Here is a 13,936-nt window from a genome sequence, read left to right as displayed (position 1 = left end):
TGATGGCAACCTGATGTGGAGGGATGTAGTCAATATTGCGTGTTACCAGTTTGCTTATTGCTACACCATTTTAACTCTAAAAATGGTATTTTAATGAAGTCAGAACTAAGAAAAAATCTGGTTGTTGGTCAGAAAGTTAGGTGATCCTTAGAGCCTTTATGCTTTTATATCCTTTATGGGGTTTTAAACAGATTCTTGGAAAAATATGTCATTAACAGGGGTGGTCCTCAGGACAGTTTTCACTGTACAGATGAACAATAAAAAACTGACGCATGAAAAATATAAAGTTCCTTATCGGGTATCTTTGTTCTTTGGTGAAATGTTACAGCTGCAACAAAAAATTATGCAACTTGCTTACTGTTGAACGACTCATTTCCGATGAAATGCCACTGTCAATACACAATGAAATGGACAACAAAATGCCATAATGGTTAATAAATATGTGAAATGACAGACATGTCCAGCAAGTGAAGCTCTATGAGAAGCCATCATGGCGTGTCAGTGTTAGTGTAGGGATAAGGTCCTTTGTTCTCAACCTCCACATCCTGGGTTTGATTACTAGTACTGGCATTTTATTAATTTCTTATTGGACTTCATTACTCTACTATGTAACTGCACCTTACTAACAGTCTTTGCATTCCCACTCCAAATGCTTGTAATGAGTGCATAGTTTATCACCAGTAGTCCTTCAAAGGACTGTCATAAAGGTGTAAATATGCTACATGCCATGAACAGTAGAGAACAGCCTTACAATATTAAGTGTGTTCATGCAAGTGGCAGTTAGATCCAAAGAAGCATACCAGTCACTCAAGGTACAAATCAGTATTAAAGTCCTACTCTACGTGAGCAAATTTGTGTGTATGTCTGTTCATTTTAATCATGGTACTAGTTTCGGCCTATTGATATTAGGCCATCATCAGCCATCTATATATTACAAAAAGTAACTAAAAACAGCTTTGGCAAATCCATCCGTCCATTCTACTGGACCGATTTGCTTCACTTTTGTTTTATTCTCTCCAGAATCACCTGCCGGTGAATCACGAGACATTGATAGATCTCTATGTCCAGCCAACTTTGACTAATCATAAAATCAAATCATCAAATGATCACTGCAATAATGACAGGTGAAGGCTTATCCTCACCTGCAATACATTCTGTATGTACTTAGCAGGTTGCTAAGCGACTAATCATCATCATCATCATCATCATCATCATTTCCCAACTCCAGTTTCCCGGGTGTGGTGTACAAACGCTCGCTATCATCTTCTGTCTTCATACATCTTCTGATCCAGTACATCCTCCCATTAATATCCTCTTTCCTCCACATCTGATCTTACAGTCTCTATCCCACGTTTTCTTGGTCTTCCCTGTGGTCTTCTTCCTACGAGATCAAGGTCGAAATATTTTCTGGCAGGTCTTTCTCTGTTCATTCTCATTACGTGCCCATACCACGGAAGTCTGCGTTTCTTTATGACACTGATAATAGGAACCTCAATGCCAGCTACTTTCCTATTTACTTCATCTCTGATCTCGTCCTTTCTGGTTGTTTGGTTCATAGTTCTAATGAATCTCATTTCAGTTGCTTGGATTCTACTGAAGTCTTTGTTTAGTAGGGTACATGTCTCTAAACCGTACATGAGGACTGGTACGAAGTAAGTGTGGTACACGATTGTTTTCGCTTTCTGTGGTATTTTGCAGTCCCAGAGGAGATTCCTGACTTGACTGTAGAAGTTTGATGCTTTCTGTGTCCTGCCGAGTATTTCCTGCCTAACAGTGTTGTCTTTCAATATTGTGCTTCCGACGTACTTGAAGTGGGAAGCTGATTCAATTTTTGCTCCTTCCAGAAATACATTTGAGCTTGTTCCTTGCCTGTTGATGGTCATTTCCACTGTCTTTGTTTTGCTCATCTACAGTCCAAAATTTTTGAATGTGTTGTTCCATTCATTAAGTTTCTTCTGAACTTCAGCTTCTGTCTCTCCCCACAAAAGCACATCATCAGCAAATGTCAGACTCGTTGACTGATCGGTCAGCATACTGGCCTTAGGTTCAGAGGGTCCCGGGTTCGATTCCCGGCCGGGCCGGGGATTTTAACCTTATATGGTTAATTCCAATGGCACGGGGGTTGGGTGTATGTGTTGTCTTCATCATCATTTCATCCTCATCACGACATGCAGGTCACCTACAGGCGTCAAATAGAAAGACCTGCACCTGGCGAGCCGAACCCGTCCTGGGATATCCCGGCACTAAAAGCCATATGACATTTCATTTCATCAGCAAATACTTTCATTAATATTCTAATATACCCTATGCGAGTTTCATTCTTAATGTGATTGCAGCTGCCATATTTGATTACTACCTGTGAAGCCAGAGAGTTCACCCTTCCTCTGATGATGGAAGATTATTATTCTCTGCTAGATACTCTTTCTCTGATCTTCCCCAGCTTCTAAATAATTATACACAGCAGACTGTAGAATGTTCCTAATAACTACATGCTGCTAGGAGAAAACAGTCGAAGTACGCACAGACGGGAAGGTATCAAGTCTACTAGCCTTCTGTATGACCATCAATAAAACACAGAGACAAACTCTGGAAAAAGTGGGTGTCTACTTACCCAAACCAGTATTCATTCATGGCCAATTGTATGTTGCAATATCTCGGGCAAGATTGTTTGAAAATGTTAAGATCCAGGTATGGCTGAATGGTCGAAGCACAGAGAATATTGTATGGAAAGAAGTGTTATAAACTAAATTACGAATGAATCAGTTGTTATGTACCTGCATTAAATATTCATAAAACTATTGAAAAGGGCAGGCAAAACAATATGTCTGTGATAGGCATATCAAGATGAGATCTCTCACCTATTTATAAGAATGTTGCTAAGCAGTACAAGTACACTACTAAGCTCTTAAAACACTTAAAAATGTAATTGGCCATACATGTAACAAAAATAGATAGCAGAATACTTGAAAATAGTTCTGATCTATTGTCTTGAAGATCTATAAATAATTTGTTGTAAACTTGTACAAAATTAAGAGCAACTAGTGAAAAATTAAGATAGAATAGATTTAACATCTATAGATTTAAGAAAGTGATTTATATTTATTGAAGTATGCAACAGATCATACGAATTTTCAAGTATTGTGTTATATCCAAGTGAATATTAGATCAGAACTATTTTCAAGTTTTAATTTTGATATATGTATGGCCAATTAGTTTTTTTAAGTGTTTTAAGATCTTATGGCTGATGATGGTCTAATGTGGATAGGCCAAAACTAGTGCCATGATTAAAATAAATTGAAATACTAATTTTGTATGGCATTAATTACGTGGATTACCTCATTTCTTTACAATAATTATATTGTCATCAATACAGAATATGAAAATCGTAAACTTTGATATTTCTATTCATTGCAATATCTGGCATTGCGCTTTTGATTATGTTAGTCCCAAGAAGGTCTATTTTAGACATGACTTAACACCTTGTCCAGTACCCATCGGCTTCAACAATTTCTGCAATGGAGTTCAGTTTCTCATATTCATTCATGGACCGTGCATGGACATCCAGGAAAATTGGTAGCCTGCCTTAGTGCAGAGTTTAAGAACGAGTTCTTCTGTGAAGATTCAACTAACCTGCTGTTTTCTTCTTCCCTACTAGGAACCCGCTTTAAACCAGTGCCCAGTAGACGTCCAATGTCCCCTGACACCCGCCACTGCTGCATTCGTCTCTGAGCAGCCCTAGGAGAAATGCCACAATGCACTTGGTCTCTTGAGACACACGAATAATGCACCATATCAGAATGGTGTGAAACATTTAACATCAAAGTTAGCTCAGCCAAACTTGGTGTGTTCGTTACCTGATGTCATCACAGCATATTAATTTGGCAGGGGGAGAATTCACGTCGGGATATCAACCTTGGCTGTTATGGTAGGCATGAATTTTGTAGCCTACAGCTGACTCAATGAGCTACGTGGGAGCATGCCATGTGCTTATAAATTCATAGTGCTGTATGCAAATGCATGTTTTGAAGAGAAGGGAGAGGGTACAGTGAGAGCGACTGACACAATGGGTGAGAAATACGGACTGTGTTGCAAAACTCATCCAGCTGACTGTACAAAGCCGAACACAGCCATATTGGACTTTCTTATTTTTCACGTCTCCAAGTATGTGACAATGTTTTATTATTTGTCTGTACATGCATTATGGATCCCTCGTGCTACAAGTTGTCAGAACCAAAGCTTATTGATCTCTTAGCGGTAATTTATGTTTCTACAAGTCCTAAACTTCAGTTCACAATAGTCCTTAACATTCAAGATATTTGTTATTATGGTAACTTCAGTGATGGCGATGGTGTTGTAATAGTGGATTGAATGGGTGAGCAAGATACTATCACCAATTTAGTACTTGCTGTAATATGAGAGTCCTCTTGTCAGAAAACACTGCAGCCAAATAGAATGAATTAAACTAAAATGTACTGCTAATGAACTTGATATGAATAAAAATCAATTACACAATGGAATTTTCATTAAGATTTGGGATTCACTCTTTAAAAAAAATACAACAGCATTTAAATATAGTGTTGAAAGTGACAAAAATAAATAATCATATCAGTAAAAAAAGCATTCAAGAGTAATCCTGGAATATTTAAGGAAGTAAAGCAAATGTAACTTAATTAGATAAAAAGAAAAAAATGTTGAAAAAGCTTCAGTGAACAGCAGTAAGACTAATCCATAAATGATTGCCCGAAATGAGAGTAAATATGTCACACATCTACTTCTGCTGCTAGGCCATCATTTATTAAAATATTTAAGTATGCACGGCATAACTTCGCATAAATTTACAAACTTTGTACCGCAAGCTCAATAGAAAGGACAAACAGTTTGACATAAATACATGGATCACTGAGAATTCTTATAATTCTGTCTCTTTGTCTCGCTTTGAATAGGCTACTGTAAGACACTCATCAAGGTGAAGGAAATACCTATCCTAAACCACAGCATTACAGCTTAGAGCTAGCCATTTTCATCTTTTCAAAAATCAAGAGGTCATTTCAGATCTAGAATGAAATACCTCATATGTAAAAAGATACACTATGTTAGTTTTTATATCTTTATTTTGACCATTTCATAACCCACATCACAAAGGACCATAATCACGTGAGTAATAAAAATGAAAAGAATTGTCGTCACACCATGTTGCGATGGAACACCAGTTTAATTGATTGCCAGTCCTCTTGAAAACCTGGTTTGAGAGAAATTATCTCGGGACTGTCCAAGAAGGTCTAACACTTAAAATGCTACAAGAGTAAAAGAACCGATTACAGTATCCAAAACCTTGTGTCCTGTTAGTTCCAATTGGCAAGTAATCTGGTTTTATCATCATTTGTCCAGCACCTCCAATTGCAGCAAATTTGGAAACTTTGTGGAGGAATTAGGTGCTTTAGAATAGATGGATACAGATTCTAAAGCCAAAGCTATTCCATAATTGGATATAGAAATAGTTTCAATGCAACACGAAACGCTAGATCTGCTAGTCCATGTAAACAGAGAGCAAAGAGAAATTTGTCATTGCTGTGAAAAAGATCAGTATGCTAGTTGCAAATCGAGTAGAATGTCATACACAGACGCATTTCACAAGATTCCGTTATCAGCATTCAAGGTCTGATGATTGTCTCAACATATACAGGCTGTCATTTTGGCATTTACCACATGCTAGAGATATTCTCCAGTCGTGAAGTCTTCTAAAACTTGCAGGTATTCTACAAGGGGCAGTCAAATGAAGACTGGTCACCTGCTAAAAAGTGTAGCAGAACACCATAACTGTAAGACGTTTATCCCACTGGGTGATAAAATGGCCAATACCATACTTGAAAGAGCTGATAGGCTGTAGACGGAACCCTATTTCTACCCAGTTACACACGTCGTCGTTTGTTTGTCCAGCTCAAGCTTGGCGCCACAATCCAAACAAAGCACTATGAGGACACATGGCAGACTGAGACAAATTGATAATACAAACTACAAATGCTATATGAATGCACATGTGTGGAAAATTTGAAGGCAAATGGATTCAAATCTTTGCACTGGAAAAATGGCCTGCATTAACAATAATTTCTGATTCAGAATTAATAGTAGTAAGGTTAAATTTCTCACCTTACCATTTGACATTAGGTATTCTGTGGTACCAACATATTCCTCAAACAGAAAGTGCTTTTTGGCCTTAGTTAATATTACAAACTTATATGAATGTACTTCATACATGAAACATCAGTTTGGAGTAGAATTCTCTACGAACCAAAGTAGAGTATTGCCACTTAAACATTTTGTGGGTGTGGCTTGCATCCAGATAAATTCCTTACTCTCCCCTTATGTTGCTGACCCTTGAAAATTGCTACAGGCAAGCTACTCACCCCATTTTCGTCCTCACCATTCACATATTCTAACAAGAAAGTAAATGTTTTAACACCTCACTTTGATGTACAGAATAGCCTCAAAAAGAAACATTTTTTACTTTGGAAGAAAACATTACAGTGATACGAAAACTGAAAACAAAAGAAAGCTAACGTGAGTCATCAATTTATCTGGCGACTTCTACAGTCCAAACCTTAGGGCAGATTGCAGTAAAATTGTGATACAAATTATGAATATAGGCCGTATGTTATGCAGTGTGTATAGGAAAAGCAAGAGGAAACAGACAAAAATTACTTATTATTTCCAAGTGAAGAAGATTGGAGAGTACTGGGTAGTTGCAAGTTTTAACTGTACAAACTGAAACTACTTTATGAAATTTCATATTATATTTGATGTAGTACACACTTCAATTTTACATTTCAATGTCAGGTTTAAAAGGAAATATGTACAATCTAAAAAGAACCTAGGTTTCGTTCTATATCATTTCCCACTCTACTCGACATACTGTAAATCTTCTTTACAATGACACCCATTTATAACAACACAATTTATCCAGTGTCTATTGGATGTCGTTATAATCAAATTCTACTCCCTTTAACACATCAGAAAAGGAGGATTCAGGATGAAGTCTCAAGAATGGTCACATTTTCAGCTCTCCTGCCTTGGGCAATATTTTACTCAACAAATATACAGTGGAATTCATAAAATAAATATATTGCACTTGAGATATTATATGGTGATAACCTTCTGCTTATTTAGTAATTAATTAGAACAGTTTCCTGAAATTCACAAATCAATAACAAGAACTTGAAATAAAATTAAGATTGTAAACATTTTCTTTCTTTCTCTTTCTTTCTTTCTTTCTTTCTTTCTTTTAATCAGTCAAGAAGCGTATCATAAATGTATTTAGATTTACTTCAAAACAATACATCTGTAATTTACTTTTCACTGTCATCCATTCTAGGGGGGTTTGTTGACATTAAGGCTTCCCAAAAATTAATTAGCAAGTAACTGATACCATGTACTCTGAAAAGTTCAATAAAATATTTGCGAGATTCAGGCAGTTATTACTTGAGAATTGGTCGCTGACCCCAAAATGCTTTTGAATATTGCTGGCAAATGCGGTTTATGCCGAGATACAAATGGGATCAATCTGTAGCCCCGTATATCAAAATGGAATACTACCGAGTGTAAGGATTTTACAGAGCAATTTTTCAAACTACCTATATACAGAGTGTACAATAATGCTGCCCATTAATCATGGGGGGGGAGGGTCAGGTCAATTAAAATGAAGACAGGAACAAACCTTCTAACTCACAGTTTTCACCCAGAATCAAATGGAGGGAAGTAACGTAACAGAATTTTGAAACCATAATTTATCAGTCAAGAGGTGGTGGTTGTTTTAAGAGAAAGTACAACTAGCAGAGGGGAAAATCGGAAGGGGTCTGGCACTTCAAAAAATGAAGGTCTAGTAAAGAAAGGTAAGGGTCACGAAGGGCGTGAAAATTAAAGACTCCCTAGGCCTCAAATGCTCTAATACCATTGGGGACAGAAAAGAGTGTCTCTGTAGCCATTTTGTTTAAACTCTGTACTATTTTTACCCCCAAACAATGATAGGACAAAAAGAAGTATTGTAGGCCTATTTGTACAAAAAGTTGAACTTTGGATTTTTGACAGCTCTTTATGTTTTATGAACTCAAGAGACCAACAACAGGGTTTTGCAACAAGTTTTATTTTTAAAGTGTACTTGCATAGACATGTGGAGAGCGCTCTTGGACCACATCCGAGAAACTGGAGACTATAATACCAATATAATGGTCCATTATTGGACATTATAAATTTTCCAGCTAACTCATTCTTGGTTGCCTGCATTTTGCCCTCGTGTGCTAAGTTGGGCTCATCAGTTGGTACTTAGCACACCTACCAAGATGCAAGGCTAGTGCATACCATGGAGGCCACTGCAGGCGAAACGCATGCAACCAAGAATGAGTTAGCTGGAAAATTTATAATGTCCAATAATGGACCATTATATTGGTATTATAAATTTACTCATTCAGGACAAATATTTCATGTTCCCTATGGGAATCAACATCTATATCATCTGATGGACAAGCAGGCATCAATTTTTGGAAGCGAGGCATAGTCTCTCATAGTGCATTGGCACTGCTGGTGGCCTCAAGTAGCCTATGCAGTGGCCTCCACGGTATGCACTAGCCTTGCGTCTTGGTAGGTGTGCTAAGTACCAACTGATGAGCCCAACTTAGCACACGAGGGCGAAATGCAGGCAACCAAGAATGAGTTAGCTGGAAAATTTATAATGTCCAATAATGGACCATTATATTGCTATTACGGTATAAATTTACTCATTCAGGACAAATATTTCATGTTCCCTATGGGTTTAAAGGATGATGATGATGATAATGATGATGATGATGTCTGGGAGCTCCTATCAAGGCTTTTCAAGGGATATTATGCTATTGTCCAAGTTTATTCTGGAAGAAAACTGTGAGTTAGTTGGTTGGTTTCTTTATCACACAGGCTGTGATTACTGGATGCCATGTTCTGTATATCCTGAACAATACATACATATAGCTGAAGAACCATCTGCATTTCCTCACCAATAAAGCATTCACAGCTTGTGAGACATCTCAGCCTAGCCTAGGATCACTCCACTTGTGTTACTTTCCTGTTAAACTTCACTTGTTCACCTTTGTTCTTTTCCAATCCTGATGGTATTTTGTGAGCCTAGGTAGTCTTTCATAGACCTTTAATTTATCCAACACACTTCAAGGGGTTGCCCATTAAAATGAATCAACAACAAAAATCTCTCATAACAATAACAAATGAATGTGCACCAAGCTTGATCTTAACTGAACTAGGGCTCAATGCAAGATATTCTTTCAAAATTTTCTACTGAGCTCTGATCTGGACGAATACTGTTGCTTATCTTCCTCCACCCAAAGAACAAGAAATATATTAGAATTGTAACAAATCTTCACAGAGACGTTACAACAGAGCTGTCAGAGAAGGAACAATTTATCCATGTAATAGGTACCCTAGCACTAAGGATCTTAACTTCTGCAAAACAAAATCGCTTTACTATTATGTTATATTGTACCACACCTAGCTTAACAGTTGGATACGTAAAATGTGATATAAACAAGTATAAAATAGCTTTAATTCATTGCAATTATTCTCAAAGCAATGACGAGAACAATTAAAAAATTTATACAGTACTTAAATTCTACTATATACTATTCAGGATCACTATATACAACAATATACTATATCACGCAAACCAAGGAATGTGAGGCTTTGTTTAGTAATATGTTTAAAAGATCTGAGAAAGGAAGGAATAGCAAGCAGGTTCCACTTCCAACTTCCTCATATTTTCCTTTAAATATATCAGAGAAAAACAATCTTAATTTCAATTTTAAAACTTCCCTTATTTTTAAGAATGATTTTGAATTACAAGACAATACAGGTTTAAAATGATTCATTCCACTCGCCAAATTCTCCCACAGCCAGGAAGAATGATAAAGATATATCATTCATTGCACAACTTACAATCGTATAAAACATTTCATCACAATATCTACAGCTATTCCAGAGAAAATTAGTGCCATTATAGTTAAAATGTCACATTAAAACTCCAAGAAAATTAAAGTTCCTTTAGTAGGATTCATCAGTTCTAATTCCTGGTAACACATTTTAAAGAACTTAAATAAAAAGCACCTTAGCATCTGCATGTTAAAAGTTTTTTTTTTTTTTTTTACACTATGAAATGAAGAAAATTGCAATTACTTTATATAGCAATAAAATCTCACTCACCTTCCCATTAGATGGTATGATATAATGGTCCTACATACAGCATAATACAATATAGACACAGCTAATAACACTAAGTTAAGATTTCAGTAAAGCTGAGTAATTCTCCTGCAGTATCAAGACCAATCCACTCTGACACAGACCACCTACAAATCATAAATGATTCGTTGTAGTTGCAGATACGAAAATATAACCAACTTTCATACTTATGTTATTCAAACACTTCAATCAAAACTTATCAGCTCAGCAGTCTGTGAATTAGAAGATGGTGGTGGCGGCTGTTGTTGTTGTTGTTGTTGTTGTTGCTGCTGCTGCTGCTGCTGCGGAGGAACCTGCTGTTGAGATGGCGGTTGCTGCTGAGGACTGCCAGGGGGCACTACTTGTGCCTCTGCTACTCCAGAACCTGAAAACTGTGGCCCAGGCCCTTGCTGTCCTGGACCTTGCATAGGTCCCTGAGGGCCCATAGGAGCCTGACCAGGAGGACCCGGCATTGGTGGTCCCTGTGGTCCTTGTCCGGGAGGCAGTGGTCCTGGAGGTCCATGTGGTCCCATTGGTCCCATTGGACCCATCATTGGTCCAGGCATAGGACCCTGAGGTCCCATAGGACCCATTGGACCCATCATTGGTCCAGGCATTGGACCCTGGGGCCTGGGCAGAGATGACATTGACCCAGGAGGCCCCTGCATAGGCACAGGTCCACCTGGTACTGGTCCTGCTTGAGTAGAGCTGGGTATTCCTGGAAGAATATTGGTAACACTTCATATTACATGTCCCAAACAACTGTAAACTGTAGAACAGTTTGTACAGTAAACTCCTGATTATTCATGCACAAGTGATCCATTTTGTGGGTTATTCATACAATCTCAAAAAAATGTGTTTAAGAAACATACTGAAATATACATTACTTTTCCTGCTGACCAACTAGACTTTCCCCAATACAAGTTCCTTTATAGCAGCAATAAGTACTATGCTGTGCGACAAAAGTGTAACATATTCGTTATTAGTCTAGTGCGCCTCTGTGAAAACTTCTGTTGTTAATCAGTCTGTATGGTCATCAGTTTAATCTCGTCATGCAAACAATCAAGCAAAAAATCTGTAAGTTAGAGAAAAATAAAATTTGAGAAGGGTGAGTCAGCTGCTATGTTGCAGACAGATTATGGATTAGGAGCACAAACTGTTTGCAATTTTCAGAAAAGAAAAGCTGGAGGATTTTGTGCAGAACAGTGATAGAACCTTCAAAATGTAAAAGTTTACATAATTTTGCAAGTTGCTTTACGTTGCATCGATACAGATAGGTCTTATGGCGACAATGGGACAGGAAAAGACTAGGAATGGGAAGAAAGTGGCCGTGGCCTTAATTAAGGTACAGCCCCAGCATTTGCCTGGTGTGTAAATGGGAAACCATGGAAAACCATCTTCAGAGCTGCCGACAGTGGGGTTCAAACCCACAATCTCCCGAATACTGGATATTCTTCGCACTTAAGTGACTGCAGCTATCAAGCTCGGTAGTTTACATAATTATAAAGAGTTTTCAGTAATTTTCACTGAACTAAATTATCTGTGTTTTTCTCAATTTTTCGTGTATGTTCCCTCCATTAGCCTGAATAACCAGAACTTTACTGTAATAGCTAGTAGGTAACAGTTCACCATGATTAGAATGAGAAAACAATATGTCAGTGAATTCCTATATTATCTTAAGTTTGTAGGTTTTAAGCCCCATCAGCAGACCTGAATAATATAATTGGTTTGACATCCTGCTAAGTCAAGGCGTCAAACTTTTGTCCTGCAGTTATTTTGTTATGTACTGCAAATCTACTTACACAAGGCTGTCGTATTTGACGGCCTTGAAATACCACCAGTGACATGGGATTGAACCCATCAAGCGAGCTCAACCTGAGCCACTCAGCCTTGCCAGTGAAGATAATTTATATCATTTCTCATTTTCACACCAGACTATACCTTAATTAAGACTACAACAACTACCTACAACTATCATACCACGATAAAATTTACTGCATTCTAAGAAAATAGCTAAACATTTCTAAGCCCCAAGTACAAGCACAGGCAAAGGGAGACAGCAAATTATTGCAGAGATGTAATGACTCCACTAACAACTTTCGCAGACGTCAAGGTGCCAGACTTTTGTCCCTCGGGAATTATTTTCTGTGCTAGTAAATCTACCAACCAAGGCTGATATATTTCAGACCCACACCAGACTGACCTGGAACTGAACCTGCCAACTGAGCTTACAAGTGCAGCACTTTATCATCTGAGTTACCCAGCCCAGCACATGCTAGTGAATACACTTCACAAATAAAAGGGCGCACTTCTAGGTTTAAATAATAACATTCGCTATAAGTTACCCAATTGCTGCTCGTCACCTTCCCAATGTAATAAAACTATGCACAATTATTAGTAACCTGTGTGTTCGGAAAATGAAGGACTAATATATAACATTATTTGCTTTATGTCCCACTAACTACTTTTACGGTTTTCGGAGACTCCGAGGTGCCGGAATTTAGTCCCGCAGGAGTTCTTTTAATGCCAGTAAATCTACAGACACGAGGCTGACGTATTTGAGCACCTTCAAACAACATCGGACTGAGCCAGGATCAAACTTGCCAAGTTGGGGTCAAAAGGCCAGCGCCTCAACCGTTTGAGCCACTCAGCCTGGCAAAATGAAAGATTACACCATGGGATGAGTTATACAAAGTTTGACATCGATTCTTCTGTATAAATGACTGCTCAGTTTTGGTGTCAAGAAGTCCACAAACTAAGATCCTGCCAACAATTTTTGTTAATGCTGCATATATTATGTTCTTTTGCTAGAAGCTGAAAATATCTTTGATGAGCCTGAAAGACAAAAACCTTATTTCAAAGGATTACTCTTCTATTATAAAGTCATCTACACCCAGGAACAGTACAAATATTTAGGAGTAGTACAACTGGCCAAATATTAACACTAATCTGAGGCTGGGTTGAGGGGTGAGAATGGAAATGGTCCGACACTTGGAATGAGGGTATCGACTCAAGAGAAAGGAAAGGACCACAAAGGGTGTGAAAAGAAAAGACACCTTCGTAATTGCAAACCTAATACCATCGCGATCAGAAGAGAAAAAGAATTTACCAGGGGAAGTTACAGAGAAAAGTAAGGAACCTGGTTTATGAACTTTGAATGCTAGACTCAAACCATGCTTTAGAGGTTGCCTCCTTTAGTTGCCTCTTACAACAGACAGGGGATACTGTGGATGCATTCTACCCTTTCCACCCCCGCCACCCACAAGGGGTCTCAAACAGAGTATCACGAAGAATCAGTCTCTGAGAAACACCATTTTTTAACATATTTTTGAATGTGTCCTTCAAAACTGGAAATCAAGGAATAACAGAATATAAACAGACCAACTAATCACAGAATTTCCACCGATGTCATGACATGAAGTATAATGAAATTCATCAATTCCTGCACAGGAATAGAGAGGAACATGAAACTTAATTTACATCCTCCGATATGATTACAATACAATCACTTTTCAAAAACCGCTTAAATCCTTGAAAGTGATTGCTGAAGGCACTTTAGATGCATCTGAATATTTGTAACCGATAATGTATCTACTTTACTAACTTTACTAACGAAAGATTATGGTTCTATTAAGTGCATTACATACCTTACCGATGCATCAGAAAGTGTATACGATTTGTTAGC

General features: G+C 37.8%; 1 protein-coding gene across 2 annotated transcripts in view; it reads right to left on the bottom strand.

Moving 5' to 3' along the window:
- Nucleotides 1-9,830: 9,830 nt before the first annotated feature.
- The window catches only part of Hrs (Hepatocyte growth factor regulated tyrosine kinase substrate), a 158,005-nt gene continuing 153,899 nt past the window's right edge, over nucleotides 9,831-13,936 (bottom strand). For both annotated transcript variants that reach the window (XM_067149828.2, XM_067149827.2), the window contains one exon: nucleotides 9,831-10,969. In XM_067149828.2, the coding sequence (XP_067005929.2) occupies nucleotides 10,458-10,969 (512 nt within the window). In that variant the 3' untranslated portion in view covers nucleotides 9,831-10,457. The remainder of the gene's footprint in view (nucleotides 10,970-13,936) is intronic.

Source organism: Anabrus simplex, chromosome 6 (genome assembly GCF_040414725.1).
Source record: "Anabrus simplex isolate iqAnaSimp1 chromosome 6, ASM4041472v1, whole genome shotgun sequence".
Classification (NCBI taxonomy): domain Eukaryota; kingdom Metazoa; phylum Arthropoda; class Insecta; order Orthoptera; family Tettigoniidae; genus Anabrus; species Anabrus simplex.
The sequence above is the reverse complement of the archived record's forward strand: the minus strand, read 5'-3'. Positions and strand labels throughout refer to the sequence as shown.